The 24,039-nt window shown below is 41.3% G+C and overlaps 1 protein-coding gene across 2 annotated transcripts in view; it reads left to right on the top strand.

The window, feature by feature from the left end:
• Nucleotides 1-24,039, top strand: part of LOC126100159 (proton-coupled folate transporter-like) — a 158,711-nt gene that overhangs the window by 80,058 nt on the left and 54,614 nt on the right. For both annotated transcript variants that reach the window (XM_049910702.1, XM_049910701.1), the window contains 2 exons: nucleotides 146-320; nucleotides 17,433-17,601. In XM_049910702.1, the coding sequence (XP_049766659.1) occupies nucleotides 146-320; nucleotides 17,433-17,601 (344 nt within the window). The remainder of the gene's footprint in view (nucleotides 1-145; nucleotides 321-17,432; nucleotides 17,602-24,039) is intronic.

The raw sequence follows: 24,039 nt of genomic DNA, 5'->3' as shown, positions 1-24,039 counted from the left end.
CACAGACAATGACAAATCTAAGTTTACAACAAAATATTGCAAATTTGTTTTACAAATCACTATAGAAATGGAAAGGCTTTGTGCAAGTTAATAATACATTAGTTCTCAGATGTATTGTGAATATGAACAGCTTTTCTGTTTACAGACTTGGTATGCTTGATGCTTGTATATATATGAGCCTACTCTTTGGTAATGCTGGGATCACACCACTTTTTGATGCATCAGGATACATTGGTGTTTACATGACTTCAGCTGTCATCTGCATTACATCCTTCTTATATGTACTATGTTTTGTTCAAGAATCTATTCTCAAACCAATGGTGAGTCAAAACGAAGTACTTCATATGTAGTTTAATCAATTAAATCACATTTGTTAACACATACAAGCTGTTAACATTACTTTAAACTTACTTAATGAATTACTTAAAGAAGGCTGTTTACATTGAGAGAGAGGGAGAGAGAGATCTGTAGTATTCTTTGCCATAATTTATTATTCCTCCACATTATAACCTAAAACAATATATAATTCAGTGAAAATAGTGATTTCAGAATTTAAATAATAACTCATTCTACAGCTGAATAGTGCTCAATGCCAGAAAATCTTCAGTAAGAACTGTATGTGTATAATTAATTCAGGTAGAACTGGATGACAATGTAGAGTCCATACATAAATAAACTGATTAAGAAGTTTATTTTAGCATATTTCGCCCTTAGAAGTGTCTCTTCTTTTATCAATGAGAAAGTCAGAGCTGGCTTATATTTTACAGCTCAATGTTCACTCTCTGTTTCTTTATGAAATTGTCTTTTATGGAATTATATCAAAAGTAAGCAAAGTATTTCTTCATCAAAACCAAGAAGTAAGAGTTGTGTAAAAGTAGATGTCAGCAGATCTTGCAAAATAATTTCTGTGTCTGTTTAGCTTCCTTGTCTATCATAGCAAGGTTCTATTTTCTGATTGGAAGGTGTTAAAAACATTTCATCTGATGTAAAGTGATACATTTAGATTCTGTATAAATTCAAAACAAAATTAAAATATATTCTCCACTCCTACACAAATTGTATGATTATTTACACTGCCCAGTCACACTAGTGACTACCTATCAAAAAGTCTGAACTATCACATTTTTCAGTGTGGACAGCTATGAGATGTGCAGGAAGAGAGGTAATGAGATTCTGGAAGGTACCAACACTGATGTGGAGCCATGTCAACTCTAGTGCTGTGGCCAGCTGCACTAGGTTTCTCACTGGGGATCCATGGCACAAGCAGCCCAATCGAGGTGGTCACACAGATTCTTGATAGGGCTTAAATCTGCAGCAGAGTTTGGTGGCCAGGGGACTATGCTAAACTCATCCTGGTGCTCTTTGAACCACACATATGCACTGAGGGCTGTATGACACATTGCATTGCACTGTTGGTAGATGGCCATTGTGCTGAGGAAAAACAAACTGCACGTAAGGATGGAGATGGTCCCCAAGCATAGATGCATACTTGTGTTGATCCATTGTGCCACCATAACACTCCCCAGATGATAACACTGGCTCACCACTCAGTGAACATCTAGTTGTGGTACTGGCATGCAAATTTCAGCTTTTGTCACTGATAAACAGCAGTCAGCATGGGTGCATGAGCCAGATACCTGCTGTGGAGACCTATATGCAACAAAATTCGCTGAAGAGTCATTGAGGAGACACTTTTGGTAGCATTGTGGTTCATCTGGGCTGTCAGATGCTCAAAAGTTGCATGTCTACATACCTGTACTGCTTCACAGCCATCATTCGCTGTTGTCATCTATTGACTGTGGTGCACCATAGTTGCCTCTTTGCCAGTTTTGGATAGTGCCATCTTGCTATGCACAGTATACTTTAATTATGACACCATGCAAAGACTTTATAAACTTAATAATTTTGGAAATGCTTCCATGCTTGGCCTGAAAGCCAGCAGTCATGTACTTTTGGATGTCATATAAATCATTCCATTTCTGGATTATGACAATGGCTGACTGTTTCCCATGTACCTCCGACACACTTTATACACCCTCACTGCTTACATTGCCCCCTGCTGTCTGTTAGTGGTTATCACAATTTGACCTCAAACATAGATGGTGGTCATATTAATATGACTGGGCCATGTATATTCAGGGACTGAAGATTCTTTTTAGATCCATGTCTCACATTTTTATGTTAACAGGCTTCTCTTCTAATGGCACAACCTTGACTTATGTTCTGTATCAAATATCTGTTTAGTGGTGTAGACATTAAACTAGCCCTAGGGGAGAAACAAAAGTTGTTTAATACAACTGATGAAGCGGCAACATTTTTCAACCTAACAAATTTTCTCTTAATTTTAGTGGTAGATTTTGCTTGAGCAATCACAAACGGTGTAGTCCTGTGGTAGTTCAATGATAATTGATAAAACTTTTTAATATGGTTCACTTATCTTGACTCATTCCACATCCTAGAGAGTATTCCTTCATTATGGGATCTTCAAAGTGTGATGAATGAATGAGTCATGCACATAGTTTTGGAACTTTGTAATAGAGTAGAGGTTTCTACAGTCTTGCATATTGTGTAGTTTCAGTTTTTGACAAGTGTTTATTTGTGTTAAATGTAACTATCTCAGAGGCACATCACATTTTGATCTTGGTAGTCACTTTTGTTGAAATTAATCCTTGCCTTTCCTAATGAAAATCTACACTGAAAGTGTTACAAAAAGATATATACGATGAAATAAAATTTCTCATCCAAGTTTTGCATTTGAGAGATCTCAAAAGCAGTTGTTAATGGAAACAGAGAGTAGTCAAACCTGAGGAAGAATGCTGTAGCCTACAGCATTTCTGGCCTATTTGCATTATATTTATTTCCACTTCAAACTATTTGTTTGTATGTCACTGCTGGTTTATGGCTAATTCATAGAAATAAGGTTGATTGTCGAATAACAGTCACCCTTCCAGTAGACATAAATCTTTGCAGTGAAGCATAAAACATTCTCAGACCTTTTGCCACATCAGTTCAGGGTAATACCTCATATTATGTGCACTGAATGAAAACAATGATTTGGTGATACTAATTTTACAACCACAGTAACTGTGTTATCACTGTGGCAATACAGTACTAGTACTATATTCCAATTAAAATTACTTTGTAACTGACATTTCAGCAAGTCAAGTGGTAGGGTCCAGCCACCAGCTAATCATTGTTCTTTCTTGTGCATCATATGCTCACTGTATTGCCTGTTTTGTAGGTACATGCAGCAGCTTGTGAAGCATGGATGCCTGCACCGTGGCAACACTGCTCCTGACAACCACAATGTCAGTCACAGAGTAATTTCAATCAGAGTGTACTGCTGAACAGCCAGCAGCCTTGCCACAGTGGTAACACCGGTTCCCATCAGATCAGCGAAGTTGAGCACTGTTGGGCTAGGCTAGCACTTGGATGGGTGACCATCCAGTCTGCCGAGCGTTGTTGGCAAGCGGGGTGCACTGAGCCCTTGTGAGACAAACTGAGAATCTACTTGATTGAAAAGTAGGGGCTCTGGTCTCGTAAACTGACATAATGACTGGGAGAGTGGTGTGCTGACCACATGCCCCTCTATATCCACATCCAGTGACGCCTATGGCTGAGGGTGACACAGCAGTCGGTTGGTGCCATTGGGCCTTCCAAGGCCTGTTCAGACAGAGTTTAGTTTAGGTTATACTGCTGAATGTGCCTAGTTGGTAATAACAAAATATTCCTCTAATATATACCTGAAATGAATTGCAACCAAACTACAGTTTATGCTATTGTCTGTATTTAAATTAAAAGCTTATTTAATGAGGTTTCATTAACACTCTTCACTGATGCCTACTGTGTGCAGGAACTGGTGTTAACAGCAAAATGGTGCACCAATTGAGCTTAAAACAAATGTTACAGCTTCATGAGCCTCCATACAGTGTATATAATGCTGTGAAATTTCTAAGTTTTGAGCACTGATGGCCCAAGTAAATCAGGGTTCTGGACCCAAAGAATAAATATATTTCCTAACTGTTTGTTGCACCATGAAATAAACACAGATCCCAATTGTAGCACACTCAAAGAATTACAAGTCCAGAGTGAAGCACTAGCCACAAATAAATACAAAATGTAACTGTTTGTCAAGTCACAAATAAATACAAATTTCTACTGCAGCTAACTCATGAAAACTTCTAAAGATGCCCATACATGATCAAACAAGTTCTCAAACTTTGATAAGTTTCTCAAAGATCTGTATGTGTATGGTGCTGTTTGACATGTTTATCAAATATGGACCATGTTTGAGAAACATTTTGACAAAATAGCAGACGTTGCTTGTATTGATGTTTCATCATATATGTTTAGTGAAAAATTTTATTAGAATTTATCTCACTGTATCATGAGTTTCCGTGCAACAACAGAAATTATGATGAACAATAAAAACAAAATAGCACTAGCAGTTACCAAAATGGTAGATTTGTCACATCTTTCCCAGCCATATATTATGCAGGAAGAGGTTAGGAAGAAAATCAGTATTGTATGCACAATGTACAAGTGATGCTTCAATAAAATTTTTAAGAAATTGAAGCCCTCAGGTTCTTCCATGGATGGTTTAGGCCATATACACCCACACTGTCATATTTCAATAACCTGTCATTAGAGGACCGAGCAAAAAGAATATATTTTTGTATATTTGTAACTTCTTTCTCAACCTGAGAGCAAAGTAACTCTAAAGAAGTTATTAAAAGTTTTCCTTTCCATTCAGGGAAAGCTGACGTAATTATTTCCTGTGACAGTGTTTCACAGCTCTATTTCTCTCTCATTTGAAGCCATTCACTGGATCAGTGTCTTGTTTGCTCCTTCTTTAAACACAGTGCCAGAGAGAATGCTTGAAATGCTTTATCTGCATTTAGTGCCATATCACTAGTGTCAAAATACAGTGTACATGAACAGTGTCCACTTCAGAAATGAGGTTAAATTGACAAACTTGTTGGATTGGGTACAAACTTGTTTGACAAGTCCATGGATAGATAAATGTGAATTTGACAAACAAGTTTGATTATGTAAAGGGACTTAACATGCAACCAGCATCCACAATTCTTGAAATCACCATGTAGAGTGACACAACTGTGACATTTTCATAAACACTGAGAGCATGATAGTGAATATCTCTGAGTCACAACAGAAATGTGTATCCAAAATGCCATGCAGAATAATGCAGCTCCTACTTCTGGCATAGTTGAAAACTGAGTCCCTTGTCTGGTTCAAGCTGGTCCTTATTTACTCACAGGCTGAATTTCCTGTAACTACTTATTGGTTTATAATAACTAATAAAAATATAATTTGTGTTATTACATAATTTGCCTAAATTATTAGCAGTGATGAAAAGTTATTACTGACAGATAAAGTGGCATGTCATTCGAAGAGCAATTTTAAATATCAAAACATTAGTTGGTTGAAAGCAACCTAACAAATTATATAAAATGTATATTCTGTAAATAATGTGTAGTGTGTATGATAGTAACCTAGCAGCTGCCACAATGTTATAACATGTAGCTGACATCTTTCATTAATGAAAGAGATTGTTCATTAAATTGTAATAAAATTTATTTTTTCATTACCATATGATGTTGCTGACAAAGGTAGGAGCATCAGAAGATATGTCTCAGCAATCTCTTTTATCTGACACCCCTATCTGTATGTATTAGCCTAGGTTGATTTCCAAGATTTTTCTGCTACCTTATTCTTGACCCTAATAGAAATACTGTATATTTACATGGTACTAATAAATATGTGGTTTCAAAAAGTGTAGCATACCATATTCTTTAAAATAATGTATCATTAATTCTTCTATATATCTTAAATGATATCATAAGATAAGCAACACACATCAAATACTGGCATCACATGTACTCACATAGCTAGTATGTTGGAAGGGCCAGTTGCACCAAAATCTGGTATTGACATGTGTCTGCCTCTCACCCGGCCCTTGCAGAACACCTCAGCTGTGCTTTTGACAACTCCAAGTAACTGTACCGTGCACCCTACACTGTGATACATCATGGTACTGCTGCCATGCTGGAGTGCTGTAATTGTTCAGATGGAAAGCACTGCAATAGATCTGTCAGACTATACCCACATGTATATAGTTAAATATGTTGTAAACATTTGCAATGCTCACCTCTGTTGGACCAAATTTTAGTAAATTCCTGCATTTTAAAATGTAGTCTCTTGCAGTAAGGCTGCCTCTTCATTAAACAATGTATTATTGGACAATTTTGACATTTATACTATTATCAGACAGGCTATTGCCACATGCTAGTACATGATATGCCCTGATCACGTGGAACATTATGACCACCTACCTAATGTCCACCTTCAGCACAGATAACAGCACCAATGCCTCATAGCATGGAAGCAATGAGACCTCGGTAGATTGCTGGAGATATGGCACTGCATATGCACACACAAGTCACCTAATTCCTGTAAATTCTGGGGAGGGGGTGGTGATGAGCTCTGACACCATGTTCGATCACATACCAGATTTGTTCGAGTGGGTTCCGAAGTGGTGAGTTGGGGGCCCAGCATATCAATTGGTAGTTGTCACTGTGTTCCTCAAAACATTCCATCACACACCTGGCCTTGTAAGACAGCACATTATCTTGTTGAAAAAAGCCGCTGCCGTCAGGAAACATGATCATCGTGAAGGGGTGTATGTGATCTACAACCAATATATGATATGCCTTGGCCATCATGGTACCTTGTATGAGCTCCACGGGACCCATGGGTGTGCATATGAATGTTCCCCAGAGCATAATGGAGTGGCTGCCAGTTTGTCTCTGCCCCACAGTAGAGGTATCAGGAGCTATTCCCCTGGAAGACATCGGATTCGCTCTCTCCCATCAGCATGATGAAGAAGGTATCAGGATTCATCAGACCTTGCAATGCTTTGCCACTGTGCCAGTATCCAGTGCAGATGGTCACACACCCATTTCAGTTATAGTTGTCAGTGTCATGATATTAACATTGGCACATGCATGGTTCCTTGCACAAGCTCCTCTGGACCCATGGAGGGCCATGTGAATGTTGCCCGGAACATAATGGAGATGCTGCCATTGTCTATATCCCATAGTGCATATGTTGGTAGCTGTCCCCCCTGGAAGATGCATGCCTGGTTCGTTGGCTGTTGAGGCCCATCAATACAAGTGTTCAGTGCCCTATGTGTTCAGACATACTTGTACTCTGCCCAGCATTAAAGTCTGATGTTAGCTTTGCCACAGTTCACCACATGTCATGTTTTACCAGTCTGCCAGCCTAAGATCTCCAACATCTGTAATGAGGTGTGGCTGCTCAATCCCATGATATGTGGATGTGGTTTCACCTTGGCTTTGACTTGTGTTGAAGACACTCGCCATAGCACTCTTTGAACACCTGACAAGTCTAGCATTTTCCAAAATGCTCATGCCAAGTTTCTGGGCCTTCACAATCTGCTCTTGGTCAAACTCAGATAAATCACAGGCCTTCCACAGTCTACACACAGGCGCATACTCACTGATAATATGTGCACCATGCATGTGTCTGACTAGGAGTCATTCCTCACCAGGTAATACTGCTATCGTATCGATAGTACGTCAGTGATCATAATGTTCTGGCTGATCAGTCAATATCCCCATTGTGGATTATGGAGAGTATTTGAAAACACGCCATGCATTGTGATTGCCAATTGACTAATCAACATCTCACCTCTTATTATGATCACCAACTGACTAATCAGTATAACATATAACTCAATAAAATCAAACAGTACACACAGACTCGGAGTTCTGCCTCAAGTAATACTTCTTCTGTCCCTCAAGATGAATTCAATTTGCCATATTGCACACAGACAGTACTGACCATTTATAATTAATCTGCAACTACTCACAGAGATCTATTGCGGGTTGTAATTATCGTACAGCAGTGAAACTTCATGGATATGCTTATACATTGTTTTGGGACCAGTTTATGCTGGAAAACAAATTAGTTCCAGTTGTGACAGCTAGGTGCAAATCTGGCTCTGTTTACTGTTTGCCTGATGGACATTTGATCAGCCATAATGTGAGTGAACAGTATGGCTATGGAGAGAGATATCATTCATTGTTAGCAAAACTGTGTTATGTGAACAGCAACAGTTACGATACTGCATTAAGAGAGTACTGCTGACTTAATGGTCTGAGAAGATGCCCAGTGATATTAAATGGTTTATGGAAGATGCTGATGATGAAATTTGAAAACATGTGCTAGCTTAGTATGGCACCTGGAAGAGGAAGGCATCTTATACCAGTCGAAGTTATTGACAAAGTTGCTATTGCTGTAAATGACCATGCATCCCAAGACCCATGTAGTGGAGTTTCATGATAATGTGCATTATGGAAAGCTTTGCAGTCTATTTTATGCTGCTACTTGTACAAGTTCCAGACAGTGTAGCAACTGAAACCACATGATTCACAGCAATGTTTAGAAAGTGCTCTTCAGCTTCTGGGATGGATCAAAGATGATGTGTGGCTAGGCAATATTTTATGGAGAGACGAGGCACATTTTACACTGCAGGATGTAATGAATACACAGAACTGCTGCATCTGGGGTACTATTAAACCACATTTTGTGCACAAACAGCCATTGCACTCACCATTTGTGTCTGTGTGGTGTGGATTACAAGCAACTTTATTCTCAGTCCATCCTTCTTTGAAGAGAATATACCCAGAAGGCCTGTCAGATGTTCTGTAATGTCTGCATGTTATTGAGACCTCCTTGTGCAACACGTGATTCCTGCTTTGGAGGAGCACAGCTGTGTGGAAACTACTGCTTTCATGCAAGATGGAGCAACATCTCATGAGGGTCACCCAGTGAAAGATCTGCTTAATGCAACCTTCCACAAACACATTACCTCCAGAGGTTTCCCAGATGCATGGCCTGCAAGATCACCTGATTTGAATCCATGTGACTTTTGGCTATGGGAATATCTAAAAGAATGCATTTATCAGGGACACATTCACTCTCCTACCTGATCTGAAGACCAGTAAACAAGAACTAGTTACTCAGAACAACTATTGATCATGTGATTTTATGGATGCAACATCTTGTTGGCATCTTCGGTGCTCATATCAAACAAATTGTGTAAGTGGCAGGTAATAATAAATCCAATATTATGACTTTCTCACTTGTTTAATCTTTGCTGCCTATGTTCTGTTCTTAATCCATTACACATGAAAACATTTTTCTTCAGGCTTGCCTCAATTATCAGCAACAGTATCAGAACTGCCTCTCTGGCACCTTTACCTTTTCTGAAGACAAACTGATGCTCATCTAACAGATTCTGTTTTTTCCCATTTTGCTGTATATGCAATAATTCTTGCACTTGTCAGAGCTTTCTGTCTTTGGAATTATGTGCATCATGTTGTTCCAAAAGTCTGATGGTATATCACCTGTCTCACACATTCTACACATCAATGTGAATAGTCCTTTTGTAGCCACTTTCCCCAATGACTTCATAAAGTCTGCTGGAATGTTATCTACCCATTCTGCCTTATTTGATTTTAAGTCATCCAAATCTCTTTCAAGCTCTGGTTCTAATACTGTATCTGCTATCTCTTCCCTTTTTACTCCTGTTTCTTCTTCTATCAAATCATCAGGCAAGTCCCCCCTTCATAGAGGTCTTCAGTGCTCTTTTTCCACTTATCCACCCTCTGCATATAACAGTGGAATTCCCATTGCACTGTTAATGTTACTGCCCTTGCTTTTAATTTCACCATATGTTGTTTTAACTTTCCTGTATGCTGAGTCAGTCCTTTCAACTATCATTTCTTTTTTAATTTCTTCACTTTTTATGCAGGCATTTTATCTTAGCTTCCATGCACGTACTTTTATTTATTTCCCACGTGACTTGTATTTCTGTATTCTTCAATTTTCCTAAACTTTTTTGTACTTCTTTCCTTCATCGAGCAGCTGAAGTATTTCTTCTGTTACCAACTTTTGTGATTGTTCTTTTTGGAGATATTCAACTGGAACTGCCTGCTGAGCTACTCACTATCACAGTATCAACAGACTCAGAGAACTTCCAGCATATCTCTTCATTCCTTAAACTTATGTATCCTAGTCCTTTGCACATTGATTCTTGCTGACTTGTCTCTTTAAACTTCAGTCCACTCTTCATCATTACTAAATTGTGATCTGAGTTTATATTTGCTCATGAGTACGCCTTACAACCCAATATCGATTTCGGAATCTCTGCCTAAACCTAGTGTAATATAACTGGAATCTCCTTGTATCTCCTGGCTTTTCGAAGTGTACCGCCTCCTCTTGTTATTCTTAACCAGAGTATTTGCCATTACTAGCTTAAATTTATTGCATAAATTAGTCTTTCTCTCATTTCTACTGCCTTCCCCATGTTCTACATTAATCCTTTCTTCTATTCTTTCCCCTACAACTGCAATCCAGTCCCCCAGGACTATTAGATTTTGATCTCCCTTTACATATTGAATTATCCATTCAGAATCCTCATACACTTTCCTTATCTCTTCATCCTCTCCCTCTGATGTCAGCATGTATGCCTGAACTATTGTTGTCGGTTTTGATTTGTTGTCGATTCTGATAACACCAACTGTATTACTGAAATGTTCACAGTAACTCACAATATACTGTACCTTCCGATTCATAACATATCCTAGTCCCATTACAACATTTTCTGCTGCTGTTGATATTACCCTATACTTATTTGATCAATCATCCTGGTCTTCATTCTATTTCACTTCACTGACCCCCACTATATCTAGAGTGAGCCTTAGCATTTCCCTCTTCAGATTTTCTAGCTTCCCTACCATGCTTAAAACATTCCATGCTCTGATTCATAGAATGATACCCTTTCATTGGTTATTCAGTCTTTTTCTAATGGTCAATTCCCCCTTGACAGCCTCTCCAGGAGATCCGAATGGGGGACAAGTCTGGAATCTTTTGCCAGTGGAGAGATCATCAAGATACTTTTTCAATTAGAGGCCACATGTCCTGTGGATGCACATTATGTGGCTCTAACACAGTGGTTTTCATAGCCTTCTGCATCCTCATGCCATTGATCATTTCAGATTCTTTCACCTTTTAGGGGCAGTTTTCCACCCCAAGGGTAAGGGACTGCCCTGAACCTCTGTCCACTCCTCTGCCCTCTTTGACAGAGCCATTGGCAGAACAACGGTGACTTCTTATGCAGGAAATCTTTGGCTGCCACTGCTGATGATTTTTATTCAAAATTTAAGCAGTGGTGAGGTGAAACCCAGGATACAGGACTTTTTGATAACTAGTCAAGGATGCTAGCCATAGGCAACAGTTTCAAACATAATTACTTTGAAATTGCATACAAACCATTCTGCCCGTCTGTTTGAGGCTGAATGGAAAGAGTATGGGGTAACATGTTTAATTCCATTGTGGGTGCAAATGAGCCAACGTGAATTGGGAACCATTGTGGTCACCTGCAGGAGAGCGCCCCTCCTATTGCAAATATCCACTAGAAGACTCCCACCATGTTGTCTGGTGGAGGCAGCTGAAATATGTGAAGTGAAAGGAGTTCACAACAGTTAAACACTTGGATCCCATTAAACGTCCCATGAAATCGGCATGAATTTGGTAAGGCCAGTTGATATGCCTGGCAAACAGCATACTGTTGCACTACCCATACAACATTGTTCCCCATATAAGGCCAATAGATACAGTGGCTTTCCAGTTGCTTCATTGTTGCAGTCCCTCACTGGGGTCAATGCATGAACTAAAGCACATAACATCGCTGAGTACATGGTGTCACCACACAGCACTATCACTAGCAGCACCCCACATTGCAAAACCTCGTGCTCTTGGAGGGGAGGGGGGGGGGGGGGTGATGAATGCCAGGTGGTTATCTGCGAACTTGTTAGGCCATGTGACTGGACGTATTTCAAGATCCAAGACCCGATGGAGCAGGGGGGTGCACCTCCAGGCTGTCACAGGAATTGGGAGGGTACTTATCTAACTGAAATTAAGCTGTCTCCTTGGGGTCAAATTTTGGATCATGGCCTGCTTGAAGCTAAGAAAGAACATGCCATTAGAATGATGATAGTGAATGAAACATTGAAAATTTGTGAAATAGAGAGCCAATTGATAAAGGCAACGTTCCACAAGCTCTGGCAATTTTGCCTTAGGGCCAGATAATGACAACAGAAGTTTATGGTTGGATATAAAAAAAATTGAGGCTATTCAGAATGTATTTGTGCCTAAATCCACTAAGAATATACAAGAAGTATTTGCAGAAAAAGTGAAATATTATTAAAAAATGAAAAATTTGAGGATACCAAAAATGATAGCCAACACTTCGTTTATGATCTGGTTAATAATGTCATGAGCTGGAGTAAGTGTACTGTCCATTAACGTGAGAGAGAGCCAAAACCATGTGGGTATTCATCTGTTGCCAACATCAATGGCAGGGATGGCTGTCAAGCCATAAGGCAAGGTGCTGATTGGAGGGCCAATTTTAACTTCTGCAAATCACATGACACTCTTTGGACCATTGAAACTGGACTCCATTTTTACTGAGACAGTTTGTTAGTTGGGCTGCAAAGTCCAGCTGGTGAATAAATCATGTAGTATTTCACTATTGGGCTTTTTGGATCATTGAAAAGAGACTCCATTTTTATTGAGACAATTTTTCAATTGGGCTGTGAAGTCCGGCTGGTGAATAAATCACACATTGTATTTCAAAAAAGAGGAATCTAGTGAGGACCTAATCACGCAAAAAGGCTAGCTGTTATACAGGAATATTCAAAAAGAAGGAACAGATTTCAAACATTTATATCTTCCAAATTATAAAAGGTAGCACCATAATTCCAATGTTCCTGGATAGACAAACGTTTAAAATTTGAGCAGTCTGGGAAGATGTTCCAATCACAGCCACATTGACACTGTTGTGTTCTTCTTCATGGAGGAAACTGTGACAGGACTAACCTATCTAGTCATGCTTCAAACTGGTTATTTCCTCAACTTGAGGATGATTCAGATGACTTCATCTTCATTCCAGATTATGCCCCACCTCATTTCTCTAAGCATTCTCTAAGCACCTGGAGGACATCATTCCAGGACATTGAATTGGAAGAGGAGGATGAGAAGAAGAACTTCATCACCAGTGGCCTCCCAGGTCTCCAGACCTCACACATTGTGACTTTCATCTTTGGGATTACATAAAAGATTGCATTTTTAACCCCTCTATGCCTGACAGTCTGGAAAGTCTGTGATATCGCATTGTTGAAACTATGAACTCAATAATGAGAGACCAGCTGCTTCATTTGTGGCAGGAAATGAGCCACCATTTTGATGTTTGTTGTGTAACACATGGTACTCACACTGAATGCATAAAAGTTTGACCTTTTCTCTTTTCAAGAATGATGGAATTGTGTTTCTATCTTTTGTAGTTTGGAAGCAATAAATGTTTGAAATCTGTTCCTTCTTTTTGAAGAGCCCTGTATTGATACAGGCTGAATGATATGTTCAAGAGTGAAATCTTCCATAAGCCCTCATCAACAGGCAGCTGGCACTAAACATTTACTAGATCAGATTCTGAAAAGACAAAAATATTCTTCATGAAATCTTGGAAGAAAGCTCATTTGGATGAGGCAAAGGATAAGATCAATGTCTGCATGAGTATTAATAGTTTCCTTAAAGTGTCCACAGTAACATAGAGAGCCCTCAAGGTCTCCTAGCCACCATTAACAGTGAAGGCCAATGACTATAGAAAATGGGGAGAGAACTTCTTGTCATTCTAGTCTATCTAGTTCAGTCTCAACTTACCTTTAATGGCCAACAGAATCAGGTAAGCTTTAAAAAATCTCATATTTGCCTTAAGACAATGTGGACCTGAAATTCAATTGCTTTCACCATAAATGTTTCAAATAGTGGTGCAAATTTTGTACAAAGTATATCAATGACAGCACAGGGTATCAATGACCAGCTGAGTGCACTTCATGGTGTAATGCAAATCCAGTGGCGAAATATGCATCAAAGTCAAATGTTCTTGATTAAAAGATCTGCCAGAAACACCTTATTGTGAGTGGGCATCAGTTGCACATAACCTAAGTAATGTGGCTGGATGTACACAGCTTTGATTGCACTTCACTGAGTGAGGGAACATCATTACTAAAGTACATATACAGGTTTATGGTTGAAGCTGATGCACCAGTATTCAACAAAAAAGTCACTGGAATGTCTAGCTCTGCTGCATGTAACAAAATTTTATGCAATACTAGCACCTGATCACTGCCTGAAATGTTATTAATTTGAACTGTCTGGGATTGATGCTGCCATGCTGTGGCATACTTCTGCAATGTCACATCTGTGCAAACACTTATGACACTCATCCTCATAATTTGTACATTCGTGTCTGTGATGCAAGGAAAAACAATCTGGGCAACTTGGAAATAAAGTGTATCACTCCAGTTGATGCCTGGTAGTAGCCCGGGATTGCAGAGAACGTGACCAGGTAACTGCTGCTGTATGGAATTTATTTACCATCAGAGACTCTTCAACAGCAACTCACTGTGCTGTACCATTACGGCTCTGGACGACATGTAAAATATCAAAGTCTGCTGAGAAAGTTCGATAAGCTATTTGCGGTACTACAAATGAACTTGCAGTTTACTGCACTTCTGGCAGAGAGGGGTCAGACAGTCTGAAGGTTTGTATGCAGACATCCTTATCAGGGGATAAATGAATGACTACATCACATAGGCTATCCATGTGTAATTTACTCCACTCACATGGGGTTTTACATTTTCATCTCAGCCTCTGATACTCCACAATGCAAGGCAATAACAATTCAAGCCTTGCCACTACCACATGCATTCTGTTGACAATATAATCTGGTGATAAAAAGAATGTTTGATAAAGAGAATAATCCAGGCAACAGTAATACAGATGGGCCAGACAATGGAGTTAATTATGAACCAAATAATATAACTGTGGATTTACAGATGGCAAAAAAGGCATTTTTGGTGATCAGGACACAACTGGTCATGCAATGCAAGGTATCTTTTATATTTTTCTCAAGTCTTCTTGAGCCTTGTTAAATGACTGATGTTCTGGGATGGCTGAAAGTGCCTGTGACTGAATCCACATTGAACTATTGTGTAGTTAAATGTGTGAGTGCCAGATGCTTGTCTAGCTGCTACTGCCACAGCTCAATTTAGCATCCAAAGCAGGACTTGGTAAATCAAAACTACAACCATCTCATTGCCAGAGTTGAAACCCTTTCTAAGGTCCAACAGCATTTACTGAAGATAAATAAACTTCTGTAACAAAAAATTTAAATTGTCTGTTAATCTGTGAAACCAAACAGTAATAACTCTTGGTGGAACTTTATATGGGCCAAAACAGAAATTAACATGAGATAGTTCCTGATAAAGTCCAAGCACTTCTAGTACATTATGTACATGCTTAGTAAGCCCAGTATTAAACAAAATTCCATTACTCCTGAGAGTAGTGGAAACCACTCATTCATAATTTGTGTCACAATGCAAACAGTAAACAGTCAAAGCAGTTGGAGTCTACTGGTACAGATGAGTAAGATAACAAAGACAGAGGATATGATTATAACTGGGTAGCCTTATTTTCACCTGTTAAAGAAATTCACTTGAGTAGCTAGCTACATCAACAATTCTTCCACGGCATGTGTGCTCACTGGACATGAGTGATGCTAAACATACCAATACATTTGCACATCGTGTGGAATTAAACACCATCCATGATGAATATGATGCTCAGTCATATGAGACTAAAAAAAGGCATCCAACTCACAGCATTCCAGCCTTGAGAACATGTTCTAATATCATCTTGTACTTTAACATTACCAGGAAACTCTTTAAGATTGTTTGTTGGGAATGATCAGACCCTTTCACTACAGGGATATTGATCATGAATGACCATGCTTTTCCTTGTACTGCTAATAATACAGCAACTTCCATTTGTATGATCCCATTATGCAACATCTCTCATGTGAACAACTTCTTAACAATCCAAATAATTATTTATTTATCATGTAGCTATTACAGCTATACTTTTTCAGAAAGAGAGAAAGCAGAACACAGGTAAAAATATTAAATAGGAAATTTAAATCTAAATTTAACATAAAAACAACACAATTTTCATTCATCATCAGGAAGTCTGCATGAGCAGCAAGATATGCTCTTACTGGACACTGTTGGATTTGTTTCAGGATCTGTTTCTCCACACCACAGTCATACTTTTATGAGGTCATTTGCCCCCCCCCCCCTCCCACTCATCCCTCTCATTCTCCCCTCCCTCTTTGTGCAACATTTTTGCTCATCTCTCTCACATGGTTCCTATAATGTTTAGCTGAGATCACATCCTTTGTGGTAAATCAAAGCATGGAGTAGTAAGAGTGCTATTTGTCATTAGCTGGAAGTAAGGAGGAGAGCAAGCTCCTCCTGAAAAAGTTTAGGGATGAAATTCTGTCACAGTGGACGTTCAGCTACTATGAGAAATGGTTGTCTTGACTAGAGTCAGTTAACTTGTAGCTCTTAGATGTATTGGTGAATTGTGAGGACTTATGCCACAGGTGCCTCCAAAAAGAAGTTCACAAATCAGTTAAATTCTGAAATGTTGTTTAACAATAACAATCTTGAAACTTCCTGGCAGATTAAAACTGTGTGCCCGACCGAGACTCGAACTCGGGACCTTTGCCTTTCGCGGGCAAGTGCTCTACCAACTGAGCTACTGAAGCACGACTCACGTCCGGTACTCACAGCTTTACTTCTGCCAGTACCTCGTCTCCTACCTTCCAAACTTGGAAGGTAGGAGACGAGGTACTGGCAGAAGTAAAGCTGTGAGTACCGGACGTGAGTCGTGCTTCGGTAGCTCAGTTGATAGAGCACTTGCCTGCGAAAGGCAAAGGTCCCGAGTTCGAGTCTCGGTCGGGCACACAGTTTTAATCTGCCAGGAAGTTTCATATCAGCGCACACTCCGCTGCAGAGTGAAAATCTCATTCTGAATAACAATCTTGTATCCATCATGAGTAAAATCAAAATCCATCTAATATTTTAAATGCATGTTATTGCAAGACAGTGAAACTGTACAAGAGGAGATCTCTGTGTGTTTCAAGGGCATATGAAATGAAGAGACAAATGATTTAATGTACAAGGAGGCCATGAAGAGACAGAAAGTAATTTTTCAAATGTATACTTTTATTTGTTTAAGATGTGTATCCATTAGCAACTTATTTATTGAACATGTGACATGACTATTTTAACTCTCATTTTCCTTGGCTCTTAATTGTGACACTAAATTCATCTAGTGTTGTCTTCTTGTTTCCTGTTGTTCTGTTTGTGAGACATTAAATTATGGAAAATTTGAAAAAAAATACCTTCTCTGTGATTTTACAGGCCAGGAATACACAAAGCTGTCCACATTTCTGCTGTTTTGGGGAACTCTTTCAGTGTGGAATGGTGAAAGACATGATGTATACTTGCTTCAGATGGAGGCCAAACAATGGACGTATTATAATTTTTTTGATAATTGCTGCACTTGTTGTAACTGATGTTTCTATAGAAGGTGTGTTACTTTTTATGTCTATAAAAGCATCATGCCCATTTAATCATATTTGCAATGGGCAGTTAAGTACATTACGGAAATTAATACCATACTAGGAAGTGCATTGTACCCATTCATTACTTGTGGTTTTAGAAGATCTTGTTATAGTATTATTAGCCATTATAGTTTTTCTTTCAATACAGTTCTACTTAATGTTGTAGTTTTACTAAACAGACATACTTTTGAGTTTAGCATATCACAAATTGTTCTCAAGGTTTAATGATGGAGGACCATGTTTGAGAATTGTTTGTTCCAAACAAAACAACCAATATTCAAAGTACAGGGAGATTATAATTAAAGTTAAACTTAATTATAATTAAAGTTAAACTTTCAAAACACTGTTGGTCACAATGGTGTCAAATTGCAATGGAGAAGGGGGAAAACGTATGACAGAAGAAAAAAGATAGTGTGAAAATTGATCAATAGATGGCGTGGTATGTGTCAGAATACGTAAATGAAAACACCTGTCACGTGCACGACCGATTGAAGTTGGTATAAATACGCCAGGCACATGTCCTACCCTCCTTTCACCTCTGCAATGTTCGCCATGACTGTCTTAATCCAGGATCGCGCTCTGCTTGTAAAGCTGCATTACAAGAATGATGACTGTGCACATGTCACTCTGCAGAAGTTCTGGACACTGGAGGGTTTGAAAAAAGGCGTTGGTCCAATGACTGCCGTGGATCTCAAGAAAATCATTTGGAGATTCAAAAAGATGGATTCTTTTGGTGTGCAACCTGGTAGAGGGAGGAAACGAATTGATTCAACGTCAGTGGATGCAGTGGCAAGAGCTATGCAGGAGGAGATGAGTGGTGGTGTGCAAACGTATAGTGCATGGAGAATTCCCGGAACGTTGGACATACTTCTGAGCACCATGCACAAAATCCTACAAAACATTCTTCTTTCTTTCCATTCAAAATTACCCATGTGCACGAGTTGCTTCCTGTTGACCTACCAGCAGGAGAGACCTTTCCTTCAGAATTTCTTGCTTGCATGAAAGCGGACAACGAGTGCCCATGGAAGATTTTATGGACAGATGCAGCCCACTTCCACATGACTGGATATACACAGAATTGCCAAATATGGGCAACATAAAATCAACCAGAACCACTTCATCCTGAAAAGGTCACTGTGTGGTGCGGGTTTATGGCATCATTTATCATAGAGCCATATTTTTTCGAAGAAACATGTGCTCCCAGTCCTGTTACCTTTGCCGTCACTAGTAAGTGCTAAGAATGTCTTTTGCGCAACCACATTATTTCAGCTCTCCAACAGCGTAGATGTGTGGATGAGATCATTTTTATGCAAGATGGTGCACCTCCGCACATTGCAAATCCAGTTAAGCAGCTACTGAAGTGGCATTTCCCTACAGCCTGGCCATCCGGATCACCTGATCTTAATCCATGTGACTTCTGGCTGTGGGGCTATCTGAAAGATGTTGTGTTCAGTGTTCTGACTGCAAAATTAGGTGCATTGAACGCACACATTGTGCAACACTTTCTGGATGTGACCCCGGAAACACTTCAATTGGTTGTGGAACATGTTGTTTTTCAATTTCAACTTATTGCAGAAAATGGTGGACAACATATTGAACATGTTTTACGTCAGTCACATGGAAATTAATAATCCAATTTGATTTTGATTGATGCTTTTTATGTGGTTTTTGGACCTCGGGACAATTAAGAACCGATTTTTCCCATCTGATGCGATATGACTTTGCCGTGGTGGATGGGCTTACTTAACTAACAGTATTGCGCCTGTACACCCGTGTACACTGAGTAGCACAATTTGTTTAACTTCAAACATACAACTTAGGCATTGTTGTATGATTCATTGGTCATTTGTAGTCGACCACTATTAAATTATGATGTTTACAGTGCCATCTATAGCTACAGTTTGTTACCATTTATTTTTCTTCCTCTCATACTTTTGTGGCGGCGTTCGTAGCGACAAACACTTCGCTGTAGAAACGGCTTACGAAGTCACCGCCACACTTTTAATAGCGGGCCGACCGGTCCGCTGGAACAGTGAACAGAAAGATGAAAACCCAAACACTCTGATTAAATAAAAGTCGGTACTTATCTTTATTAACGAAGATACAGAAACACAGTAGTGAACTCCGTGTCTACAGAAATCTGTCTAGTTCGAGTCGGAGCGGCTAGGTCAGCGTCGGCTGACGACAAACAACAACTCTGCTGTGATGAACACACAACTGACTAGCAAGTACACAAATCGGTGGCGAGTATACCACTGAGCGGCGAATACAGAACTGTCCTAGCGCTCGCGACTCCAGCGCTTAAGAAGCCAGAAGCCAGCGGTGGCGCGCGCAGACTTGCAGCGATTTCCTGTCTCGCTGGCGCTGCTTATGCGGACGGCGTCCAGACTTTGATGCTGCCAACCTTTTGGCAGCGGGCTTGGTTGGCATTACTGGCTAGGATATAACACTCCTCCCCCCCAAATCGCCGCACCGTCGTTGAATAATGACGTGGCGAGCGTCGATGGCGGGGGAGGGGTCTGGCCGCAGGCGTAGCAGAAGAGACCGGGGCGGAGACTGTTGTCGGTGGCAGTCCCCGGTCCACACCCCAGCATTGGCTGCGCGGTGCCTCGGGAAACACCGACTGAAAACCGACGTCAGGGTGCACGCCTGTGACCACGGGCGCAGCTTCTGGTACTGGACCCGACGGGGCGTCGGGACCCACGAAGAGAGGCAGCGTCTCCTGACCCTGCGTCGACGGCTGCTGAGTGGGCGCCGGACAAGGCGCTGCGGTGTCATACTCCTTGGGGGTGCCCAAGGAAAGCGGCTGCAGGACAGGCTGCACAGCCACCGCTTGGGATGGCGGCCCGGCTGAGGGGTCGACGTCCATCTGCTCCGAAGGCGGTGGCGACTGAAGAGGGACCGCAGGCGCCGGAGCGACCACCTGGGGCGCTCCCGGACGAAGCTGCGCGGGAGGCATCAACGGGACAGGCTGTCGGCGTGGTAGCGGCGACGGCTGCTGCTGCTGCCCTGGTGGCGGCAGCGAAGTCGGAAGGCGTGGCTGGAACCCGCCGCGGACCAAATCTGTGGACAAAGAACGAGCGGCAGAATCTGGGCGGCCAGCGCAGCGCAACTGGTTCTGATGCCTCCTGTGCACCCCAGTAGCACCTTGAACAGTATAAAACCGCGACCCTGGACACTTATCACGGTGCCTCGTTCCCAACGACGGCGACCATGATAAACTCTGAAAAAAACGGCGTCGTTGCGCTGAAAATGCGTGCGATGCTCAGAAGCAGCGGGTCGATCCGGGGGGTGCAACAACCATAGTAGGGTGCGATGACGACGGCCTTGGAGAAGCTCTGCAGGCGAAGGGCCATCGTGTGGCGCGGTCCGGTACGACGACAGGAACATGATGAGGTCCTGCCGACGAGAGTGCGTAGCACGAAGGCGGTCCATATGATCCTTGAATGTGCGTACAAAACGTTCCACTGCACCATTCGATTGAGGGTGGAACGGCGGAGTAAGAACATGGCGAATGCCATTGGCAGAACAAAAACTTTCAAATTCAGCAGAGGTAAATTGTGGACCATTGCCAGACGCTAAAACTTCTGGAAGACCCTCAATACAAAAAATTGAAGTCAACGCCTGTATAGTTTGTGCAGACGTTGTAGACTGCATGGGCACAACAAACGGAAAATTACTAAATGCATCTATCACGATGAGCCAACGAGAATTCCAATATGGACCAGCGAAATCAATATGTACTCGCTGCCAGGGACCGGCAGGGCATGCCCACTCAAAATAGCGTTGAGGCGGAGCAGCTTGGTGTTCGGCACACGTCAAACAATCTGGAGACATCTGCGTAATCTGCTTATCAATGCCGATCCATGTACAATGACGGCGGGCAAGCTGCTTGGTGCGGACCACTCCCCAATGACCTTGATGCAACAAGTCGAGGACCTTGGATTGGAGCACTTGGGGAACCACTACACGAAGCTGGTCATTCTCGGTGCGTAACAGCAAAACTCCTTGTGAAACAGACAACAGATGACGTTGCGGATAATAGCGACGAACCACAGGATCCGATATGTCCTTTGCCTTGGACGGCCAACCACGTAGAACAAAACGTAATAGTAAACTCAGATGAGGATCTGTAGCTGTCTCATGTGCCACCTGACGATAATCAATCGGAAAATCCCGGAGGGATTGATGCTCATCGGCATCAATCTGATGGCAAGAGTCTTCAGAGGAATCGAAGACATCATCCGCAGCAATCGGCAATCTAGAAAGCGCGTCAGCGTTTGCATGCTGAGCTGTAGGGCGATACAGTATCTCATACTGGTATTGTGATAACAAAAGAGCCCAACGTTGTAGTCTCTGAGCTGTCCGCGGAGGAACTGGTTTAGACGGATGAAACAGTGACGTCAGAGGCTTGTGATCTGTTACTAAATAGAATGGTCTACCATAGAGGTAGTGATGGAATTTTGTGACACCGAACACAATAGCCAACACTTCCTTGTCCAATTGGCTATAATTACACTGAGCTTTGTTTAGCAATTTAGATGCGAACGCAATAGGACGTTCTGTGTTACCGACTCGGTGAGACAACACAGCACCGAGGCCGAAAGAAGAGGCATCACAAGCTAACACTAGAGGCTTGTTTGGGTCGTAATGGACCAGACAACGATCATTCAATAAAGCCTCTTTAAGCTGCTGAAAGGCTGATTGGCAATCAGCTGACCACACAAACAGAACATTCTTACAGGGGAGACGATGCAACGGTGCAGCAATCTGTGATGCATTAGGTATAAACCTAATATAATATGTCAATTTGCCAAGAACTGCTTGCAATTCATGCAGATTGCGAGGGGCGGGCAAATCACGAATAGCTGCTAAATGTGACTGGGAGGGATGAATGCCTTGAGCATTAATAACATGTCCCAGATACTCCATCTCCGTAAGGAAAAATGAACATTTATCGATGTTGCAACGTAGGCCTGCCTGAGACAACACTGTAAACAAACACTCCCAATTACGGAAATGTTCAGCAGGCGTCCGACCGGACACAACAATATCGTCTAAATAGTTGCAACACAATGGCACATTAGCCAGAAGTTGTGACAAAAAACGCTGAAAAACAGCTGGAGCTGACGCACAACCAAAAGGCAAACGCAGAAAATGGAACAACCCCAACGACGTGTTTATGACAAAATACTGTTGTGATTGCTCGTCGAGGGGCAATTGCAAATATGCTTCACGGAGATCAATTTTGGAAAAGAAACGAGCTTCCCCTAACTTATCCATCAGCTCGTCTGGTCTAGGCAAAGGAAAAGAATCAATGACAGTCTGAGGATTAACTGTCGATTTAAAATCAGCACACAAACGTAACTTGCCAGACGGTTTCTTTATAATAACTAAGGGAGAAGCCCACTGGCTCGCTGAAACGGGTTGAATAACACCGTTGTTTTGCCAACGACGAAGTTCATCTTCTACAGGTGCCCGGAGGGCGTGAGGCACTGGACGAGCACGAAAAAATCGAGGCTGAGCATTATCTTTTAACGTAATATGAGCGGCAAAGTTCGCAGCACAACCTAGTTCGTCGTTAAATATGTCACTGTATTGTTTACACAAATCGGTTATGCTGTCTTGAGGAACAACAACAGAATTAATTTGCAACACATTGTCTTGGATAGACAGACCAAACAAGTCAAAACAGTCTAATCCGAAAATGTTTACACTGTCTGTAGCGCGGAGCACTGTGAATGAAACTGTTTTTGTATTGCCACGGAATGTGGCTGGCACGCTACATACACCTAACACAGGAAGTTGTTCTCCACTATAAGTAGCCAAAGAATGTTTTGCCGCTGAAAGTTTAGGGTGGCCTATAGCCGCATACGTAGCACTATTTATTAGAGTCACAGACGCACCAGTGTCTAATTGAAAATTGAAGGTCTTATCCTGGATGCGTAGCTTCACAAATAGTTAATTACACTGTCTCTGGATCGGTGCAGTGGAGGCGGAAGACACAAAATCAGCGCGTTTAGCATGTGTTCGCTGCTTACGACAACTCGTGGGTTGGGCGGGTGGGACAACAACTCCCGCTTCACTTGCAGTCTGTACATTACTTTTTACAGCGTTTGAATTACGCTTGGGTCGCATAGCAGAGGGCTGGGTGGGTGGCTTATTGCGAACAAGTTTATTACCCACACGAACCGAGGAAGAGTCTTTAAATGCGACCTTCTGGGCGGGCTGGCTTTGAATAACATGAATATCCATGGGCTGGGCAGCACTAGAATTGTTCTTGTGTTTACGCAAACAAACAGTCTGGATGTGTCCTTTCCTTTGACAAAAGTGACAAACCGCGGTTCTTAACAGGCAACGTTCATGAGGATGAGCAAGAACACACTTAGGGCAAGACTTAACTC

The sequence above is a fragment of the Schistocerca cancellata genome, chromosome 9 (genome assembly GCF_023864275.1).
Source record: "Schistocerca cancellata isolate TAMUIC-IGC-003103 chromosome 9, iqSchCanc2.1, whole genome shotgun sequence".
NCBI classification, from domain to species: Eukaryota; Metazoa; Arthropoda; class Insecta; order Orthoptera; family Acrididae; genus Schistocerca; species Schistocerca cancellata.
Note: the sequence above shows the minus strand (reverse complement) of the source record. Positions and strands in the feature narration are given on the sequence as shown.